Source organism: Lepidochelys olivacea (genome assembly GCF_965140295.1).
Source record: "Lepidochelys olivacea isolate rLepOli2 genome assembly, chromosome: 10".
In the NCBI taxonomy this organism is placed as follows: Eukaryota; Metazoa; Chordata; order Testudines; family Cheloniidae; genus Lepidochelys; species Lepidochelys olivacea.
In genome coordinates, this window is record NC_140420.1 from 65,244,023 (window position 1) to 65,267,370 (window position 23,348).

At 41.7% G+C, this 23,348-nt stretch overlaps 1 protein-coding gene across 2 annotated transcripts in view; it reads right to left on the reverse strand.

The window, feature by feature from the left end:
* Positions 1 to 21,952: 21,952 nt before the first annotated feature.
* Positions 21,953 to 23,348, reverse strand: part of CEP152 (centrosomal protein 152) — a gene marked incomplete at its 5' end in the record, with an annotated part of 51,070 nt that continues 49,674 nt past the window's right edge. For both annotated transcript variants that reach the window (XM_084640583.1, XM_084640582.1), the window contains one exon: positions 21,953 to 23,249. In XM_084640583.1, coding sequence (XP_084496709.1) covers positions 22,198 to 23,249 — 1,052 coding nt within the window. In that variant the 3' untranslated portion in view covers positions 21,953 to 22,197. The remainder of the gene's footprint in view (positions 23,250 to 23,348) is intronic.

A 23,348-nucleotide genomic window follows, 5' to 3' on the forward strand; every position in this document is an offset into this window, starting at 1 on the left:
CGTCTGCATGGGTAACCCAGGAAAAAAGGCGCCAAACAATTGTCTGCCGTTGCTTTCATGGAGGGAGGGGAGACTGACCACATGTACCCAAAACCACCTGCGACAATGTTTTTGTCCCATCAGGCACTGGGAGCTTAACCCAGAATTCCAGTGGGCAGCAGGGACTGTGGGATAGCTACCCACAGTGCACCGCTCTGTGAGTCAATGCTAGCCACAGTATTGAGGATGCACTCTGCCGACTTAATGCACTGAATGGGAACATACACAATCAACTGCATAAAGTCGCTTTCTAAAGATTGACTTCTATAAAATCGACCTAATTTCGTAGTGTAGACATAACCTTGGTGAGGCACTTATAAACATTCATTTGGACTCAGATTTTCTCTTATGATTGCTTTCATGGTCTGGGTTCAGCTTCTGAAAAGTCATCCAGCCTGCATAACAGGTTAATTAGAATCTGATGTCTGCTATCTGATGAGACATTTATGATGTGGGGGGATGAGGTGGATGAGGCTTTCTTCCGGCAGCTCGCGGAAGCTACTAGATCGCATGCCCTGGTTCTCATGGGTGACTTTAATTTTCCTGATATCTGCTGGGAGAGCAATACAGCGGTGCATAGACAATCCAGGAAGTTTTTGGAAAGCGTAGGGGACAATTTCCTGGTGCAAGTGCTAGAGGAGCCAACTAGGGGGGAAGCTTTTCTTGACCTGCTGCTCACAAACCGGGAAGAATTAGTAGGGGAAGCAAAAGTGGATGGGAATCTGGGAGGCAATGACCATGAGTTGGTTGAGTTCAGGATCCTGACACAGGGAAGAAAGGTAAGCAGCAGGATACGGACCCTGGACTTCAGGAAAGCAGACTTCGACTCCCTCAGGGAACGGATGGGTAGGATCCCCTGGGGGACTAACATGAAGGGGAAAGGAGTCCAGGAGAGCTGGCTGTATTTCAAGGAATCCCTGTTGAGGTTACAGGGACAAACCATCCCGATGTGTCGAAAGAATAGTAAATATGGCAGGCGACCAGCTTGGCTTAACGGTGAAATCCTAGCAGATCTTAAGCATAAAAAAGAAGCTTACAAGAAGTGGAAGGTTTGACATATGACCAGGGAAGAGTATAAAAATACTGCTCGGGCATGTAGGAATGAAATTAGGAGGGCCAAATCGCACCTGGAGCAGCAGCTAGTGAGAGATGTTAAGAGTAACAAGAAGAGTTTCTTCAGGTATGTTGGCAACAAGAAGAAAGCCAAGGAAAGTGTGGGCCCCTTAATGAATGAGGGAGGCAACCTAGTGACGGAGGATGTGGAAAAAGCTAATGTACTCAATGCTTTTTTTGCCTCTGTCTTCACGAACAAGGTCAGCTCCCAGACTGCTGTGCTGGGCATCACAACATGGGGAATAGATGGCCAGCCCTCTGTGGAGAAAGAGGTGGTTAGGGACTATTTAGAAAAACTGGACGTGCACAAGTCCATGGTGCCGGATGAGTTGCATCCAAGAGTGCTAAAGGAACTGGCGGCTGTGATTGCAGAGCCATTGGCCATTATCTTTGAAAACTCGTGGCGAACGGGGGAAGTCCCGGATGACTGGAAAAAGGCTAATGTAGTGCCAATCTTTAAAAAAGGGAAGAAGGAAGATCCTGGGAACTACAGGCCAGTAAGCCTCACTTCAGTCCCCGGAAAAATCATGGAGCAGGTCCTCAAAGAATCAATCCTGAAGCACTTACATGAGAGGAAAGTGATCAGGAACAGTCAGCATGGATTCACCAAGGGAAGGTCATGCCTGACTAATCTAATCGCCTTCTATGATGAGATTACTGGTTCTGTGGATAAAGGGAAAGCAGTGGATGTATTGTATCTTGACTTTAGCAAAGCTTTTGACACGGTCTCCTACAGTATTCTTGTCAGCAAGTTAAAGAAGTATGGGCTGGATGAATGCACTATAAGGTGGGTAGAAAGTTGGCTAGATTGTCGGGCTCAATGGGTAGTGATCAATGGCTCCATGTCTAGTTGGCAGCCGGTGTCAAGTGGAGTGCCCCAAGGGTCGGTCCTGGGGCCGGTTTTGTTCAATATCTTCATAAATGATCTGGAGGATGGTGTGGATTGCACTCTCAGCAAATTTGCGGATGATACTAAACTGGGAGGAGTGGTAGATACGCTGGAGGGCAGGGATAGGATACAGAGGGACCTAGACAAATTGGAGGATTGGGCCAAAAGAAATCTGATGAGGTTCAATAAGGATAAGTGCAGAGTCCTGCACTTAGGACGGAAGAACCCAATGCACAGCTACAGACTAGGGACCGAATGGCTAGGCAGCAGTTCTGCGGTAAAGGACCTAGGGGTGACAGTGGACGAGAAGCTGGATATGAGCCAGCAGTGTGCCCTTGTTGCCAAGAAGGCCAATGGCATTTTGAGATGTATAAGTAGGGGCATAGCGAGCAGATCGAGGGACGTGATCGTCCCCCTCTATTCGACATTGGTGAGGCCTCATCTGGAGTACTGTGTCCAGTTTTGGGCCCCACACTACAAGAAGGATGTGGATAAATTGGAGAGAGTCCAGCGAAGGGCAACAAAAATGATTAGGGGTCTGGAACACATGACTTATGAGGAGAGGCTGAGGGAACTGGGATTGTTTAGTCTGCAGAAGAGAAGAATGAGGGGGGATTTGATAGCTGCTTTCAACTACCTCAGAGGTAGTTCCAGAGAGGATGGTTCTAGACTATTTTCAGTGGTGGAAGAGGACAGGACGAGGAGTAATGGTCTCAAGTTGCAGTGGGGGAGGTTTAGGTTGGATATTAGGAAAAACTTCTTCACTAGGAGGGTGGTGAAACACTGGAATGCGTTGCCTAGGGAGGTGGTGGAATCTCCTTCCTTAGAAGTTTTTAAGGTCTGGCTTGACAAAGCCCTGGCTGGGATGATTTAATTGGGTATGGGTCCTGCTTTTGAGCAGGGGGTTGGACTAGATGACCTCCTGAGGTCCCTTCCAACCCTGATATTCTATGATTCTATGTATTTGGTATCTTGCATGGTTACAGAAATGTAGATTACAGTATATGAAGTAACGTTATATGACAAATAAGCTGCTCATCAATTAATATAGGGAAATATGGAGATCATCAATTTTTGGTGTATGGCTTTTTTAAAGACCATCAGCTTATACATACTAAGGGGGAATATTTATCTGATTTGTTTACAGATTTATAATGGCGTCTATCTGGGCATTTTAGATCCTTTAAAAAAAAGCCAGCCAATAACAAATACCTTCTCCAAATCAAAAGACTTAACAGAACTTCTTTTCTGTGCTACTAAATTGATTAATCCTTACTCGCAAACCAGAGACCTACAAAAATGGATACCTCTGGCACAGCCACTTGAAGCTTCCCAAACTTGGACTCTAGAACACATCTAGAAGGAAGAGGTTCCTTGGCCCTCCAACTATGATACTCTGCCATCCATTCAAGAGTATTTCACTCCAAGAACAGACAGCAGGAATCATCCAGCATCTCTCTGCTACCGGCACAGGCCACAGGGGAAGACCTGATCTCTTGGATAACTGAGATCCAGACCTTTGATGACTTTTTAGAGCGTATCTACACCTTGAACTGCACCCAGAAATAAACCAGTAATCACAGCGGGTCTGGTAACACCAGTATTGCATGCGCATGACAACTTACCTCCCTTGAGAAAATGTTCCAGATGATTTTCAGGAGTGACCCCAAGTAGAGCTCATTCAAGGTAACAGTGGTATGGGTTATGGTGGCAGGGTCCACAGCAAGAAGGAACAGTGGCAGCTGATTGGGTCAATCATAGATTTGGGGTGGGGAGATGTGTACTGCCTCTGGCATGTGGGAAAACAGTAAGAGTGACAGATCCTATATAAACTTAAGAGTGGAAATGACTTTTGCAAAGGTCAGGACTGCATCTTTAATAAGAGAGACACCCTTACAGCCACCCCCCACTGCTTTGGAAGCATCTCTGCTCATCAGCATAACTTCCTTAGTATATGCTTGTTCTCCACTATTACTTAGATTGTAAACTCTCTGAAGCAGAGACCATCTCTTTGCTGTATATTTGTACAGTGCCTAACACAATACTGCTGGGGCCTCTAGCCTCTACCATAGCACAAATTGACAGTTATACATAAATGGTTCCGTTCATTTTATAAAGTGGCTGAGTTATTAAAATAATAATAAAATCATTCCTCCCTACCAGTTGTACCAAGCTACCTCTCCAAGTAAACACAATTGTAATTCCATTTTAGTTCTGTTAGGAGTCTGTGTGTCTGGAACTAACTTGCGGATTTTTTTTTCACTCACACTGGCTAAGTCTGACAGATTCTTTTGCTCAGGCTGCTGTGTAGTAACTTAAAAAACCCTAGTCTATAATTGTGTTCTATAGAGTATGCTAACAGGAATTGGTCTTTAGGATTCTCATTGATAATTATTCTGTTTTTCTGGATATTAAACTCTCTTGGAGTGGACCTGTAAATCTAGGATGGTCTCATAATTTGTCTAAAAGACAATTAAATTGCTCATCAACGCTCACTGTATATAGCTTACCTTCAGGCAAATACCCCAGTTTACCCTGCTATACACTTCTCATGAAGACACATAACAGACCTTGGGTTTGGAATATTGGTGGTTCAGAAGTGCTTAGTCTGTTTGCACTGTCTTTCCCTCCATTTGAAGTTTTACTGCTCAGACAGTTGATTTTGTTCCAGTATAAAAAAAAACCTCTCTCTCCCCTCTCGTAGAGCCAAATATTGATTTAAAAAAATGTTCACACTTTACACTGAAATGTTTTTTTATTTGTGATAAACAAAGAAGCAATCTAATGGGACAGAATTAAGTACTAGTCTCTAGCTAGCTAGCTGTATATTTTTTTTTAATGCAACCACCTGAACTTCCGCAGTAAGTGAATATTTAGATCTGTAAATTTTGTTAATCTGTTTCAACCGACATGGACAGAAATAATACGTTCATGCTTTTGAAAAGGTCTGGATATCTTAGTTCAATTGGCTACATATTTCTTAGTTAGTAAAGGAAACCTTGATTATGCCAATGAAAACAAATAGTGTGGGAAAGATTTTTTTAAAAAATATAAGTATTCTAGAAGCACAAATAGTAATAATACAGGTTTTGCCTGAATGTAAAGTTAGATCAAGTGGCTGGTTTAAATCTACAAAAGCCAAAGCGAATTTTGAAACTCACCAGTAAACCACCCTTTTTCCTGACCGTGTACAATCAGGTCATCTGTAATAACTAGACACAAGAAGATATGTTATGGAGGAGTTTCAGGGGTAACTCCTCAGAGACATGTGGCTCTGGGGCCACAGATTTCTATTTAATTTTTGCTTATGGTTTTCTTCTGTATTTTCATTTTGGTTTGAAGTTTTCATCTCTCAGCTGAGTTGGTAAAGATGAAGGAGGATGAAATCCTAAGCTAGCTGAGCACAAACTGTTCAATTTGTTAGTCTGTATCAACTAAGGAGCATGTCTGTCACTGCATGACACAATGTCAGACCCCTGCTAAGGGGTGTGCTGTGCACCCCACTGGAATACAGCAAAAACTAAAGAAGATTATCCTCTAGTTCACATTTTCTGGTCCTTATCCAAAAGCGCACACAGGCCCCTAGTTCTATTCCAGCTTGTAACCACAAAGTCCTGGCTGACCATGGAGCTGTTACACTTCGTACAGGCTCAAAAAAATCTCTCTCCTTTGCTATTACTTCCTGTGCAAGGTGAAATGCTTGCAGGATTTGTAGTCTTGTATCCCTTCAAGCAAAACAATCCCTTAAAGTTACGGAATTGAGAGAGTTTGATGGCTCCATACTGAAAACTGGAGGCAATTTGGGCAAGAATCTGATTGCCCTCTCAAAGTCTAAAGGAAACAGATGTGCTTGATCCTCTAATACACCTGGCTTCATAAGTCAGGATGACAAAGAAAAGCAACAGGGAAAAAAAAATAGATGCCCAAATTGAAACACCTTTCTCTACGTGTTTGTTATTTTTAGGGGTTGTCCATTAACACTTTAGTGTTTTTTCCCCCCTTTCCTAAGGTAGGTCAATTTTAAAATTAATCTTTACCCTCCTGAGAAAAGGGGAATGAGATTATTACCTTTTAATGGATGGAGATCTAATCCAAGCCGCTATTAATACCAACATAGTTATTCATGAGCGCCCCTACACAAAAGATTATTAATGAGTCAGAAAACCACCAGCTACTGGGGCTTTTCTGGTACTTCTGGCCCCCAGGGAAGGTGGAGTTTGACCTAGTTTTCTGCATGACTGATGTCAAATGTAATACAACTAAATTAAAATAAAAGTCTCTCCTAGCAGGGATGCAGGGGAAGGCTTTCAACATCCAACCTTTGATGGTGGCTTTACACTGTATTGGGAATATGTTATGTACTTAAGGAAACATATCTACCACTATATAGGTATGTAGATAAGCCAGTGGTTGCAAGAGAAATTCTGTTTCTTTGATTTAGATGTAAAAAAATTAAATGCAGGTTTGAGAACTATGTAAAATATAAACAAGAAATGTTTACGACATGTCCTTCCTGGTCCTCCAGTGACCACTCAAGCATAACTCAGCACAGCTACAGACTAGGGACCGAATGGCTAGGCAGCAGTTCTGCAGAAAAGGACCTAGGGGTGACAGTGAACAAGAAGCTGGATATGAGCCAGCAGTGTGCCCTTGTTGCCAAGAAGGCCAATGGCATTTTGGGATGTATAAGTAGGGGCACAGCGAGCAGATCGAGGGACGTGATCGTCCCCCTCTATTCAACATTGGTGAGGCCTCATCTGGAGTACTGTGTCCAGTTTTGGGCCCCACACTACAAGAAGGATGTGGATAAATTGGAGAGAGTCCAGCGAAGGGCAGCAAAAATGATTAGGGGTCTGGAACACATGACTTATGAGGAGAGGCTGAGGGAACTGGGATTGTTTAGTCTGCAGAAGAGAAGAATGAGGGGGGATTTGATAGCTGCTTTCAACTACCTCAGAGGTAGTTCCAGAGAGGATGGTTCTAGACTATTTTCAGTGGTGGAAGAGGACAGGACGAGGAGTAATGGTCTCAAGTTGCAGTCGGGGAGGTTTAGGTTGTATATTAGGAAAAACTTTTTCACTAGGAGGGTGGTGAAACACTGGAATGGGTTACCTAGCGAGGTGGTGGAATCTCCTTCCTTAGAAGTTTTTAAGGTCAGGCTTGACAAAGCCCTGGCTGGGATGATTTAATTGGGTATGGGTCCTGCTTTTGAGCAGGGGGTTGGACTAGATGACCTCCTGAGGTCCCTTCCAACCCTGATATTCTATGATAACTCCTATGGACTGAAATGGGAATATTGGCTGGGTAACGTCTGCAGATCAGTCCACTGAACTTAAGCCAATGCTGAAGCCAAATAATAGATGACTGGTAGGGTCTTACTTTGGTCTCCTTTGCTGTCGCAAATGACATTTTGCATAATAACCATCTCTAGGTTCAAAACCAAAAGTAAATTGCCATACCTATCACTGGGTGAGCTTTCAGACTGAAGCGCTGAGCAAAATGGATGCAGCTTCCTTTTCAGCTACAATGGTTACATGCCAAATGGCTGAAAGCCAGCATCTAGTGTGTTCCTGCAGCTCTCACTCATGCAAAACTCCTCCCTGACCCGAGTAATGACTGTAGGATCAGGCCCTACATTCCTTACAACATTGTGTCAGCAGTGGGATTGGGCGTCTCTGCTGAGATATTCTCTCCCAGCATTCCTCTGGCAATGAGATATTTCAGTTCAATGGGAGTTTCCCCACTGACATCATTTAAATAACAACATGGCTAGCAGAGACCTGGGATTAGACCCTGAACACACCGTGCTTTCTGTGCCCAACTTTTCACATGAGACGCACCAGTGCCATGGCTTTGGCAAGGGCACTCGTTCATGGCCGTGGTCAGTCTCCAGCCAGTTCAAAGCTCTGATGAATAGTTCACTACAGCTCTGGTCTGCCTGAGTCTGCACTTTCACTTATTCAGTAAGAGTTTCCAAAGTATGACCTCATTTCCTCAGGTTTTCTAGATACTGGCTTAAACTAAGTGGGACAATCTGATTTGGAGTCCATCACATTTTACGGGGTGTAAACCCATTGGGGGATTATTTTCCATGTCTGCCTTAACTGCTGATTTTCGAGTTAAAATAGCCAAGTGGTGATTCTCATTAAGGGGTTTTCATCAGATCCAGATTTGGCATTAGCCAGTCCTCAGAAATCATTAATTGCCTCAAACTGCACTGGAGATTATAAGAACTGTTTGCAGAGTGCTAGAAAACATGTTCTAGCTTTATTATAGAATACATATATTTTAGTATATTGCATCCTTATATTGTGGGGTGCAGGGCTCAAAATACTGTCACCTAAGTGCATCTGGGGCCTGATCTAAAGCCCACTGAAGTCAATAGAAAGACTCCATTGACTTGAGTGTGGGCTTTTTTGGTTATTCGTCTCATTCACTTATACACTGGGTTGGAGAAACACTTTAGGGTACGTCTGCATTTGAGCTGGGAGGTGTGATTCCTAGCTCATGTAGATGTAACCCACACTTGCTCTGCTCCAGCTAGCACCTGAAAATAGCAGTGTGTTCCCAGCATTTCAGGCTAGCCACCCAAGTATGTCCCCAGGCTGTGGGCAGGATTCAATTCAGGGCAGCTACCCTGAGTGGCCCTCTGTGCCGCTGCGGACACACTGCTTTTTTTTAGGCACCAGTTCGAGCGGAGCTAGCGTGGGTATGCCTATGTAATCACACCGTGCAGCTCAAATGTAGGTGTATCCATAAACTCATACTGTAATTCATGACAAACTGACTATTTCCAAAGAATGCTGGCATGAAAGGTGTGGATACTCTGATAATGAAAACACTGCAGTTGCACACAGGAAAGAAAGAGGAAATAACAATTGGAGTCAGGACTGAAACATTACATTACTCGCACAAGTAGGCTTATTGAAGTAAATGGGTAAGGCAAGAGGAACTAGGTTCCAAATACTGAGCCTGAAACCCTTAATAGTGAGAGACAAAGCACGCATTTTTGCTACATGCAGATTTGAGATGAATTAGAAGTATACTAGAATATCTAGGTTTAAAGGGGATTTTTTAAACATTTGCTGATATCAACAGTGAAAAATCTTGATAACACATTTGTGATACAAATTACTCAGAGATTGTATTTTGAATGGGGAAGACAATTCTAACATGCAAATGCTTCCAGTTTGGGGGACACTGGATTTACAAACAAAAATTTTGAATTGAAAATTACCACCAGAACTAGATCTGGTGTTCATATTAGCTTGGGGTGGGGGATGTGATGGGGGCACACTACTCATTGCTGGATGGCACCTCCTCCTGGCTGCTGTGGGGATTAGCTCTGTGAAGCCAACACCCCTTCCTGCAACTGCACCCTGTCTCTTTGTCACAATCTCTTGATCTGCAGCTCCTCACTCAGTCCAGGAGCTGCTGCTTGCTCTTCATGACTTGTCCCTCTGGCCAGGTTACTATACATGTTTCCCCTTCCAGAATATCAAAGTCTTTCTTCAGCCATCTTGGGCAGTCTTCCCCATTCACTGCCCCAAGTGCCACTCCCTCAGTGACTAGTAGGGGAACCTGGGCCCATCCTCTACTCCAGGCTCCAACTCTGGGACCCTCTAGTCAGCAGCCAAGTTCTATTCCCTTCTGAACCTTGCTGCCTTTCCCTGAACCTCTTCTGTACCTTCTGGCTCCCCCCCACCCCGGGTTTGCCAGCCCAAATGCCATCCTCCCTGGGAATAGTTGTAGGCTACCTGCGTCTGTAGCTTCCAAACACATCTCTCTTTCCCCTGGGAGTGACTGTACTCTACTTCCCTGCAGCCCCCTTCTGTTGCTTTATAAGCCCAGCCCAGCTCCTCCCCCGGCTGGACTTCATCAGCAAATTAAGCCTTAGCACCCCCGACTTCCCTCCAGGTCCAACCTATAGGTAAATTGGTCTAGTTTACCCCTTCCGGCCTTGTGTAGGGTGGGCACAGGGGAAAGTTACGTTTGTATTGATTTTAAAAAAAAAAAATCTTGATCGACTGATACTTCATGAATTGTAAATAAAAGTGTTGAAAACAGTGTTTAACTTTGTGAACTCTTGTCCATACCAAAGAAAATACCACATTACTTCAGACGATTAAGAACAGAGGTTGAACAGGCACACAGTCAACAGAGGAAGTGTCATCGGACACTCACAAGGGAGAGCCAAGTCAAAATACTCATGGGCAGGAGATGCCTGAAAGGGAAAAACATTTTTGTATATATAGCACAGCAGACTTTTCCCACTCCTGTCCCTCAGGAGTAAAGCCAAAAGGAAAAGGAAGCCTAATTTATTGATGGAAAGGTGGAGATTATAAATAAATTGAATCTGTGGGTGCCCCTTCAAGTTGAGAGGAACACTGAGAGGCTGCAGTCTTCACTCATCACAATAAAATGTAGAGGAGATAGCAGAATTTCCCACTCTTCGGTGGCTGTGAAAGGATTCGCTGGGCATTACGGGCCTAATACAAAGATCACAGAGGTCAAAGAAAGACTTTCCACTGACTTCAATGGGCTTTGGATCACCTGCTATCTTCAGTATGGAGTACTTTACCCTACACAGCCCTTTTATCTTACACCAGGGGTGCTCCTGAAAATGACATCAGGTTGAGTCTAGTGCATTCTGGAGAGTTGGAGATGTCCTAGCACAGAAGTGGGGTACTCTCTGGCCAATGAACAGATCGTTCCTCACTTTCTGGACATTATGGTCTAGGCTAGTGGTTCTCAAAACTTTTCCATACCTTGACCCCCAACCCAAGAATCATTTCCCACCTAGTGGGGTTCCCTGTCCTATTTAATTATATGGTTACAACACCCTTAACTGGGAACCCATGGTCTAAGTCTTAGACTCTAAAAGGAGGAAAATATACTTTAAAACAAATGCCTAGATAACTCTTCACACAGCTTATTATATGCAAGACACTTATTCCTCCTTTGAAGCTGCTGCAATTTAGCTGGTAAATAATGAATTTTCAGAATTAGCATGTGGATCAAGCTGTTTGTCTACTTGAGACCTATGGTCAATGGACTAGCTAACTCAGATTTTGAAAATGTAATAAGTACTAAAATACCTGCCTTGCTATTACAGTCCAAAAGGCCTACTCTAGAACACTGGCTCCAACATTTTCACATTTTGGTTCTTTAATGTAGTTAGACACACAGCCACACACACGAGCCAACCAAAGGAATCCCCTATTGCTGTGCTGCAGTATCCATATGAAAGAAAGAATAAAAATCTGACAGTACATGGATTTTGTCAAGGGTAGCACAGCAAGATAATGTAAAGTAGCCCTGGTGGCAACTTCTATTTGCCCTGCTGTGGTTGGTTGGTTTCATAAATCTAAACTTTTTTTTCCCCCTCCCAGTAGCTGTATGTCAACAGTGTGGTAAAAATCATATTTATTTAGTGGTTCATGGCTTCGACTGAAGCACGTGATAGAGGAAGTTTAGCAACACGCTTAATCAACTCTCGTCCCCCAGGACGGAGTTACTGTATCACATGGGGAGCTAAATTCTGCCCTCTGCTGCATTGTTGTGCCAGGACTGGGCTAGAAAATGGGCGCTCTTCCCCCATGCAAGCACAGGGCAGCATTTAGCACCACAGAGCGCTCCAAGCTACGCCAGCAAGCGCGCTAGACTGCGTCTCACCCACAACGGTTTGTGGGGCTGCAGCTCAGGAGGCTGTTTCGCCCAAACCCCTGAGTTGACCAGCACATACATTGCTCTCAACAAAATGCTAGTCAGCAGCAGGCAGAGATTATGTTACTGATTCTTAAGAGGAGAGGCAAAATGCATTCTACAGTTGGAAGCTTCCTACGGCAGAGGACACGCTGAACGGCTTATGGCATTAGTATGTGTATTAACATCTACTGTCACCAAGCAAGACTGGGGATCTACTGCACTAGGCATATTGTAAAGAGACAGCCCCTGCCAGAGTGCTGGTTATTTGGCAATCCATAAAAGGCCTAGGCACAAACGGAGGAGTTAAAGGAGAGATTTTGGGCCTTCTGTTCTTTTTCTAGCTTTTGTTGATTTCAGACAGCCCTTCAAACACAAATGGTTTAAATATATTTTTTTTTAAATTGAAAATGTCAACAAATTCTCAAACGAAGCATGTCACTGCTCAGCTACCATTAACCCTGATCAGTCGGTCCGTCAGCCTTCATAAGATGGCGCTGATCACAACATGTCTTCCATTCTTCTCGTATCCTGGCCTTGCTTCTCCATGTGCGGCCATGTCTTTTCATAATAAAATCTTCCCATCTCTTTGGAGGTCGGTCGAGTGGTCGTTTCAGTTCCCATGAGTACCACTCAGCGATAGCTGCAGTCCATTGATGGTCAGTGAGCCTCGCTATATGCGCAGCCCATCGCATTTTACTATGCCTGCTCTCAACAACCACATCCTGCACTCCACTCTGCAGTCTGATCACTTCATTGGGAACTCAGTCACGGATTGAAATTCCCAGAATTCTTCTTTCCATCGCCCTCTCTGAGACAGTTGCTGCTCCTCTGTCTTCGTCAGCGGCCATGTTTCACTGCTGTACAACATTGCTGGCAGTATTGTTGAGCTGAAGAGGCTGGTGCGTGTTGCCTCGTTGATTTTTCCTTTGAAGACATCCTTGATAGAACTGAATGTGCACCACCCTGCTTTCTTTCTTCGCAAGAGTTCACCTTTCTGATCATGGCACATGTTAATTTCTTGGCCAAATAGACATATTGCTCAGCTTCTTCTATTTGTTCTCCCTTTATTGTTATTTGGGCTTTTGGCAAGGTATCAGACTGCATACCTTTTGTTTTGGAGCAGTTAATTTTCAGTCCAACTTGCCTGCTTTTGGTGTTGAGTTCTCACAACGTTTTCTGTAGTTTGATAGTATTTTCAGCGAACACCACAATATTGTCCACAAATATGAGATGGTTTAACTGCTCTCCATTGATGTTGATTCCACCCTTCCAATTCATCCACCCCCATTTTGATGCAGGCTGTGAAGACTTTCGGTGAAACTGTGTCTTCTTGTTTCACACCTTTCTTAACTGAGATGCGAAGGGGTGCATCAAATCACATTATATCTGTAGTTCACTCAGAATTTGCTTCCTTTAATAGTTTGATACAGTTTGTGTCGAAGCCCTGTTCTGCAACAGCTTTCAACACTGCAGTGATCTCTATGCTCGCGAATGCTTTTTTCATAGTTGACAAAGGCAATACATAAAGGGAATTTGTATTCCCTTGAGTATTCCAATAGGTGATTTATAGTGAAAATATGGTCCATTGTGCTGAAATTCCTTCAAAAGTCTGCCTGAATGAGCAGCAGCCGAGAGAGCAGACTGTGAGAGTCAGTTTGTTATTATTTTGGTGAACACTTGTAGACATGTGAGAGCAGGCATACTGGACGACAGTTCTTTAGATCTTCACGTTGGCCCTTGTACAGCAAAATGGTGTTGGACTCCTTCCAGCTCAATGGTATCTTCTGCATTTCCAAGTAATGGCTAAACCTCTGAGCAAGGGTTTTCCAGAGGTCTTGGCCTCCATCTTTTATTTCAATTGTCAGTCCATCTTTATCTGGGGCTTTTCCTACCTTCATTTGGTGAACTGCATGTTGAACTTCGCTGACAAGGATTGCGACTACGTGCTTGTTGGTCTGTTGAAGTGTTGGTACTGGGACATTTATCTGAGACATGAACAGTTTGGTGTAGAAATCTTTGCAGACTGCTCCTATCCCTGTTCTGTCAATTACTGGTTTTCCATCCCTGTTCTTCAGCGCCATTATTGTTGACCTGTACAGTGTCAATTCCCTTTTACATTTTTTGAGGCTTCTGCGATCTTCAGCCATCTTTAAGAGCCTTTCATTTTGATACTTCTCAAAGTCCTCCTTTAGTCTTCTTCTTATCAACTTGCAGAGGAGGGAGTACTCAAGTTTGTCGCTTCATATTCCTCCGCTTCTCTAGCAAGGGCCACATTTCCTTCGAGATTCTTCCCTTCGCTCTTTTTGGTCTTTCTGTCTCGGCTAATTTCACACATTGCCTCAATTTATCAGTGACGTTTTTATAATCCTCATCGTAGTTATCTATAAGTCTCCAGTCTTCCTTGGAAATGTTCGCTTTCAAGATTGCCTCATCGAATATTTTTGGCCGCTGTCTCTGATTTACCACCTGCAGCGCTTTCTTCTCCGCCTTTTCACTGCAGTTGAGCCATGCTCTGAGCAAGCAATGGTCACCACCGGTGTTAAATGGTGGTACTACTGAGATCTCTTGCACGATGCACCACTTATACCATTAACATGCAATTAAAATCAAAAGGATCTGCCTCTCCCTTCCAGCAGCCCTGCACTGTGCCCAGGTTAGCGCTATCTGGCGGTAGCAACAGCAAGCACGCTAATGTAAACAACGTGCTGGCATCTGGCTGCATTCTAAGCACTATGTTGTCGGGAGCTACTCTCAGCAGTTAACTTTTTAAGCACAGTGTCTTCTAACAGGTGCCTGGAGCCCCTGCTACACTGAGTCCATCCCCGTCCCCTCTTGCTCCCAGCAGTGGAGCTGAATTGGTTGTAGCAATAGTGGTTATTTATTATTATAATTTTAAGATCCTGATGTAGACACACCCTGATACGTGTGGTGTGAGGTAATAGTGACCTAAAGTAGTCAACAGCTGAACGCTTCAGGGAGGAGCATGTAATTCACTAAATCTACTAGATCTACTGGCATAAAGGGAAGGCCACCTGCTGGGCTGCTACATACAGCCATCAGGAAGCAATGGTTTTCTTTTCCATTGAAATAGGATCTCTCAAAAAATCCTTGGTAATCTGGATTGTGCTTTTTATTTTGCTTCTTTAGGACTTGGTTAGAAGGGTTGGATGGATTTTTAAGGCTTATTTTCCTTCTCTCCCCTGTTCATTCCTATTTTAGGAATATCAGGGACATCAAGTCCATTCTTCCCTGGGTTTTGGTGGAAAATGGATAGGAGTTTCACCAAAATATGCAGTGAGCTTTCACACCTCAATTACAGGTGCAGGAGCGTTGAATCGTTAGCAAAGATGTCCTTCTGATGAAGTGGTTATTAGGCATTGGAGTAAAACTGGCATTACCAAAACCCAGCACATTTTCATCTCTTTGATTAGACGTTCCTTCCCTTCTCAACTATTTAGTTCTCAATGTCTTGTGATGTTTATCTCAAATGCAACCCAGTCACCAAGGCATACGACACCAGCATTTCTAAACAAACAAAATGAGTGAGTTTGTATAAAGGCACAAGCCCATTTCTCCCCCCTCCCCCCTTTACAGGTCATCTTTAAAAGAAAAGCAGAATTCATATCCTGACATGCCTGCGAACGAAGAACAGGGGATCAGATATGGTAATAAAACCAGGACAAGAGGAGTACATATACAACCTCTGGACACAATAAGACAACCATGCAGCTTTTAAGATTCTGGAAACAATTTCTTCTGAAGAGAATAAAATGGTTATTTTAATTAGTCTGTTTCATTTAAAGAAAATTTTCTTCTTACTCTGCAAGGCACGTTTGAGAGGTTTCATATATGCATAGTTATATTAAAGATACTTCATAAGAAGTCATCATTCTACATGGGTGTTTTGAAACTGCTGCACAAGGTACAGTAGAACCTCTGAGTTACGAATACCTCAGGAATGGAGGTTGTTCGTAACTCTGAACAAAACATTATGGCTGTTCTTTACAACTGAACATTAACATAATACAGCTTTGAAACTTTACTATGCCATAGAAGAATGCTGCTTTTAACCATCTTAATTTAAATTAAAACGAGCACAGAAACAACTTCTTTACCTTGTCAAATTTTTAAATGTTTTTCCTTTTTTTAGTAGTTTACGTTTAACACAGTACTATACTGTATTTGCTTTTTTTTGTTCGTTTTTGTTTCTGCTGCTGCCTGATTGTGTACTTTTGGTTCCGTGTGTGATTGACCGGTCAGTTCATAATTCTGGTGTTCATAACTCTGAGGTTCTACTATAATTGTTAGTTACCTTGACACTGACATGTTAAACTGTTTAATTATCTGCTAAATTGGTGCAAGTCCTGTTCACACACATGCAGTGATGTAGGGGAGTCAAAACAACAGTGGCTCATGTGTATTGGAAGTGTCTATTAAAGACCTACAGGGAATAATCTAGAGAATTTTGGAGATATTAATATTGGGTAATCTACTGTGTGCAGGTATATGGGCACAGAACATTTATCTATGGTTGTGCAGAGGATAAAAATTCCATTTTGTGAAGGATTTCAAGATTTCTAAATTTGTTTTCATTCCAATGCAGAAAACCCCAAAATTTAGTTTCAGATTGCAAAATTAAAACAATATTTGGACCGATTTTAAATTTTCCTAAGACAAATTTTTTAAGATTTCAAAAGTCATTTCAAGAGACACATTGAAATATGGTTCCAAAAGTGGCGAAACAGGACATTTTGACAACCAGAACTTTATTCCCCCTTTTTTCTCTCCAAAATGAAATTTCAGAAAAAAAAAATCTACAGTTTCATGAAGGATTTCAATTTCAAAGGAACTAATATTCCAATGGGAAACGGTGCCATCAAAGATTTCAGTTCTGTCATTACACCTCTCCCCTTCTCCCCTCAACACCAAAAAAAAAAAAAAGAAAAAAGAAAGCCCATTCTGTAATCATGGATTACAGCCTCAGGCATGAAAGGAAACCTGGGCCAAAGATTTGTTCATAATACTGCCGTTTATTAGCCCTGTGATACACAATTCTTTACTGCATGTTACACCATCAGTGATTTTGGAAGGAACCACTCCTGGTGAGGTATAAAAATAACTGCAGACCTAGACATCTTCAGTATTCTCACAGAAGCTCTTGTCTTTCTTTGCCTGCTGAAGGGGACCATGTTTAGTGTAAGACTAGGCGCCTCTATTAAATAAAGTTTCTACAGCTTTTAGCTGTGCTACTTGAGCCGTAGGCCTGTTAACATTAATGATGGCACTATGTGTAGTATGTAGCACAAAAACAACTCTCTCTGGAATTTATCTGCAGATTTTGGCTTTTTAAATACATGCATACACTCTCACCTTTGATGAGCAGGCAGATGGCTGTTCTACAGGGAAGAAAACTCCAAGGAACTATGTGAATGCATTTCACCCAATAGGAAGAAACAAGTACGGAGGGGAACGAAATGTAATTGCAGACATTTGTTCTTTACAATGCCTTAACTCATCATCCAGTAAGTCCATTGCGATGGATTGTTTCATGCTATGCACCCTATAGAAAACCACTAGAGGGGAGTAAAGTAACAAAAATGCAACTACTTCATCTCAGACTCAGCTTTGCTGTACAAATTGCAATTGCCCACCAGTTAATTAATAGCTATAGTAAAACCAGAGTGTTAATGAATTACATTTGCTTCACAATCAAAAGTGGAGTTGATTAGATAATTACAATATTGTGGTCCCCTTTTACTATGTTGCAAGGCTGACAGGGAACATTCGTCATCTGGACAAAGCCATAACACTGAAGATGGTGTTTAGCCAAAACATTTGCCAAAAGAGGGGTGTTCCTTTAATTTCTTCAAGCGTTGACGAGGTTTAGAGGGAAGCACGCTGAGTGGGGCTACCATGAGCGGACGAAAAGCTCGCCACTATCACACAGGCTCTCACGCTGATCATTGTTCCTGCTGCTCTCTGCCTCACTGTCTGAAATCGACACAACAGCGTAACATCTACCCAAGTAGTGAGGGTGGGTAGGATTCATTAACAGTGAAGCTAAAAAAGGGCTCTGCATGCAAAAAGCATTATCGGGCGGAAAGCACTGAGTTAAGTCTCACTACGGTCACAAGTATTGCTGGTGTTCCATGTCACTTTCAGGTGACCCCAATTTCTACTGTAACTCACCTACACCCGCAGAGATGAGGCAAACGGCACAGTGATGAACTTCACTTCAGAGCAGAAGATAGTATATGAAATAGCAAAAGAACTACTTGAAATACATTTCATTGGGAAGTCTGAATTAACCTCCACTGAACAAAGGGAAATAGGAGGATGCAAATGTTAGTGGAATGAGCTTCAACAAACGAAAGCTCACAAACAAAGTCAGAGTGGCTCTCACTGCAGACTTTAAGGACAAGTGACAAAGAAGGGGCAAACTAAATGATGTATATAACAACCACCCATTGTTCCTGGAAAACATGCCTAGAAAGCTTCTAAACAAATATGTAAATGTGGGTGTGAGATCCAACAAGTTTATATACTTCACTTACAAGCTTTTCTTTGCAAGGTCTTGTATTAAAGACATTTATGGACTATCCTAAGAACGTTGCACTTAACAATCCTACATGCAGTCCACTTACCTGTATAGACAATTAGCTACTTAAGGCTGGTTTCAGAGTAACAGCCGTGTTAGTCTGTATTCGCAAAAAGAAAAGGAGTACTTGTGGCACCTTAGAGGCTAACCAATTTATTTGAGCATGAGCTTTCGTGAGCTACAGGTGTGAATTACAGAAGTGAGCTGTAGCTCACGAAAGCTCATGCTCAAATAAATTGGTTAGTCTCTAAGGTGCCACAAGTCCTCCTTTTCTTTCTACTTAAGGCTGGTCAGTTTGTTACATGGATGAGGATATTTCCTAGAACACAGGCCCTGCAGACACAGTATAAAAACAATAAAGCAACTAGAAAGTAAAAGGATTTTGTAGCACAGCATGAATGTGCCACTGCAGTCTGCTATTAGGTTGAGGGGCTTCAGCCATGAATCTTTTTGAATGCAGATGAAGTTAAATAGTGTTGAACTGAAACAGTAACAGAACAAGCAGAGAACTATTGGCTGCTGTGGCAGAAACAGTGTTAAACTAAGCAGCAGTCTGAATAAGGAGCTGCTGGCAAAGTCTCTACAGAGCACAGAAGAAGGAACAGATTCACATAATAGTAAATGATGAGTTATTGATTAAGACAAATATGTTATTTCAGCAGTATATAACCAAGTGGGAGAAGACACATGGTAAACTTATTTTGCAACATTCTCTTTCAGTGGCTGCATTACAAGCCTTCATGCAACTCTACAAATCCAACCACAAATTGCAACACTAACCTTTCCCATCACTCACAGTTCCAGGGGCTGCTGCTGTTTTAGTCAGTTATTGCTTCATTCTTCCCTCTTGATATTAGAGGAGCAGGGGCCTAGGAATTGCTATTCACAAGGGGGCTTAGATTTGTTGTTGTCCCAGCCCTCACAGGGACTCAAATCCTTACTCATCAGGAAACTCTTGTTGCTGCTTGTTTGGGGCTATCTTCCCTTCAGTCTTCTGCAGTGAAGTCTCATTAGGGAGGCTAATATACCATTAACACTGAGCGGGGGAACACTTTAACTAGTTTTCCAGCTACACATACAATATTACTGTGCGTGAAGATTTTTATAGTTACTATGGATTAGTAGCTTATGTCTACTGCTGTGATACTTTATGGGACATTAAATTATTAAACAGGAGAAGGTTGGTCAATGGATCTCAGATTTAATTATCCCTATTTTTTCAAACTGTGAGAGAGGACTTGTATCTTACCTCCTACCTACATAAAAAAGCCTTCTACTAGGTAGTGGAGAAAGGCAGTGCATAAGAGGAAATCCTTCCCAAACCCAAAGGTGCTTCAGTTTGTTAAACAGAGTTTATCTGGTTTCCTCAACGCTATCAATCTGCTTTAGCCCGCCATAGCTTGCTTGAAAGCAATTGTTGTTGCAGGAAGGTTGTCTCTGCTCAGTGTAGCTCTTCTTTTAATCCAACATGTGACTGAATTTTATCAGCTGTTCAGACTTGAGCTTGATTTGGATGTTTATTACTTCACTTTGAACTGGATTCACTGGCCTTCAAACAACTGCTTAAGGCAATTTTTAAAAACTACAACAAAACTAAAATGCAAGTTGTATATTATATGTCTAAAATTGGTAGCTATATTAATAAAAGGTAATGCAATATGTTGTAGGAAGTTAGAAGTTTTGAAAGGGCATTTAAAAAGCTTTTTTGCATCAGAATAAGACTACTGGAAGATTTAAAATTTAGAAAAAGTCTGGATTTGCTTATTACTTCTGGAAAAAAATGAGAAATCCACTTGAACCATCATAGACCAATCTTTTAAACAGTGCTTACACTTTGGAACTTTTTGATCAATAATGGGGGAAGATGAATTTAGTTTTGAACCACAAATCAGGCAGATGCCCAATTTGTGTGCTCAATTGCTTGTTTTGCAGAACAGCTGCATATTAACTTTTACAGTCACAGGATTGTCTACATGAAAAAGGTGTTTTGGTATAATCTCTGGTGTGAATTTAAACAGGCACAGTTAGTCCGTTACAAAGTCTGTATGGGATCTCTTATTCTAGTATAAGTGTGCTTTTCTCAGCTCCCTTTATTGTGAAAGAGTTAAACCAAAAAAAAAAAAAAAAAAGCGCCACTGATACTGGAATAAGCGTTCAGATGGGAGGGTTATAGAGATATAACTGGTAAAACTTTCCCCTTTACAGACAGCACAGTTATTTACTCAGATAAAAGCTGGGAATCGGGCCTTTGAGCTTAGCCGCTGTTCATGCTGGTTTAGGCACAAGAGGTCTCTTGTGGCCTGATCTTGCTCCCATTGAAGATAATGGCAAAACCTTGCCTACAGAGGAAGCAGGATTGGGTTTATGGATAACATGAAAGGACCACCAAGAATTTCAGAATTCTCATATTAGAGCCCTTGACCTAATTTCAAATCAGGGAGATGTAATGCATATCTGCCAAGCCAACTAGCATGAAAGTTAAAGTAGCCAATTAAGACATTTTAGTAGAACAAATTAAATACATTTTTCATTTGAAGTTTTTGTTTTTATTTAACACTGCTCTATCCTTCTTTTAAAAGTAGACTATATTGCTCATAAAACTTTGTGCAGTTCAAGTTTTAACCCTGAAGACTCAAAAAACAGTCCTAACCATAGCTGTATGTTGTGCCATCGTCCTTTTTCCACCCTAGAATAAGCAAATATGAAAGATAAAAGTACTCCTAGTGAGCTTGTAACTCAAAAAACTTTGAAGAGCAAACACCTCATAGAAAACTGATTCGCTGGAGAGTGATCTGCTTCTATAGTTCTTTTCTCTAATTATTGCGGACATTTATACAGAAAAATGATTGTTACTTAGACGTTCATCTGTGACTGCGGTTCATACCACTCTTCAAGTGAATCCTTGGGTTATAACTGTACTTTTAGTCATAATGGATGTTGTATTGTCACAACAACTTTGGACTTTGTGTGAGAAACAAACAGCAGGAGCAGATGAAGCAAACAGCAAAATTCATGTTTTCATATAAATATCCTTAGAAACAAAAGCAAAGGCAACCCAAAAGTAAAAAATATAGGTTAGAGGCAGAATGAGCTAAAGAGAGTGTTTCAGAGAAACACAAGCAGGTCTTTAATGGAAGTTATTAAAGCACCACGAGAAATATTACTAAGTCTTTAGTTTGAATTAAGAGGATAGTCAATGCTATCTAGGAATAGCTGTGAAATGAAGTTACGCTGCTTTACTGAAAACAAAGCTAAGATCTTTTTTCTCAGTCAGAAGTGAACCAGCTTTCACTGTACATATGTTCAAAGAGATGGCACATGCTTGGAGTTTGATTCAGAGTATAAAAGACTGAATCGTTTTATAAAAACATATGTAACTGTTTATGGTTATAACTTACATATACACTGGCACTTACAGGGATGAAATGCCTGACCATTTCAAACAGATTCTGAAAAACATCTCTAATGCACACTAACCTTTTATACTGATTGTAAAAGGGACCACAATTAAAAGTAGTTTTATTTATATATAAATAAAAATGTAACATTGCACTGCAAACTAATCAAAGTACAAAAATAGATTGTTTAAACAAAAAATACACACACTTATATAAAACACTGTACATAACTGTGAAGCCAGATAACCACGGTAAACAAAAGCCTACATCGATATTTCAAGTAATTTTATATGATTGTTTTTTCATGTAACAGTCTCAAGTCACATAACATTGAGAGATCACAAAATGGATAAAACCCACAAGTTTCTAGAATAATAGGTTTTCCGCATGCCCCAAGTTTGCATTGAAATATATTAGTTTCTTCTAAACTAATGTTTGAAGAATTATTGATGTTAATCCAAGTTAGGAAGTGGGCTATCAAAGCCACTATCTTGCTGAAAAGATTTAGCATCCAGTCTCAGTTTCCTTGAATGTTGGTTATAGCCTTTTCCTATATTCGAATATGGGGTTGCATTGTGTTGTTGTGAGACATCCAAATTTGATTTCTCAGCGTTCCTGTATGAATTGTGTCCTGGGTTTACGTTCAGTTGCTCATTACTGTAAAGTATGGCTTCACTTTTTGCACCAAGAATCTTGGCTTTGCTGGTAAGTTGCCTACAAAATGTACCAACATTTTCATCTGCATTAGGAAACAAGTTGGTCACAGGAAACTGTTCACAGGCCGTATGTTGTGCTTCTGCATTAGAACTTGCTTTTTGCACAGGATACAAGAAGGGCATATCACCACTATCCAAATGTAGACTCCCACTAACTGAACTCCAGTCAGCAGAGCTTCCGTCATCCCTTACTGGAGTTTCTTGAATATCAAACCCCTGAGCTCTCTCAGATGTTGCCTCCCCATATGTATTTGGCTGGTTACATTTAAATTTGTTTAAGACTGGTCTTTGAATCTGGTTTTCAAACATTATATGAGCTGGCCCAGAGTCGGAAAAGCTATTTATAGAGCTGGGTGTACGCGTGTTTCCAAACTTCACCTGAGGAACACACGAGGATGCCTTTTGAAGTGCTGTAGTGCTAGCAGTATTTGTCGGACCTTTGTCTGTATTTGAGACACAGCCATTTCTAAGCCTTCCTCCATCTTCAGCCGGACAAAATTCTAACACAGTGTCTCTTGAATTATCAGCTGGCTGTTTAGAAGTGCTCCCGCTACTTTGGATATTTGAAGTTACTCTTTCATAAAGCCCAAACTGGGTTTCAGCCTCTACTGCATCAAGCTGCTGTCTTAAGTTACAAGGTACACGTTTCTGAACAACTTGATCACTGGCTTTTTTGGCAATACTTTCGCCACATGATTTGCTTTCCATATGGGCTAGCCTAGTTTGATGAATGTGATTTCTTTTTGATTGCTCAACTCCAGTTGGCAGTTCAGAATTTAGTGGCAGGGCTAAGAGAAGGGGAGAGAAAGAAAAAAAAAAAAAAAGATTAATTTAAGGAAGCATTAATGTTGGGAAAAAGTCAGTTTATATAACGACAGTTGTCAATA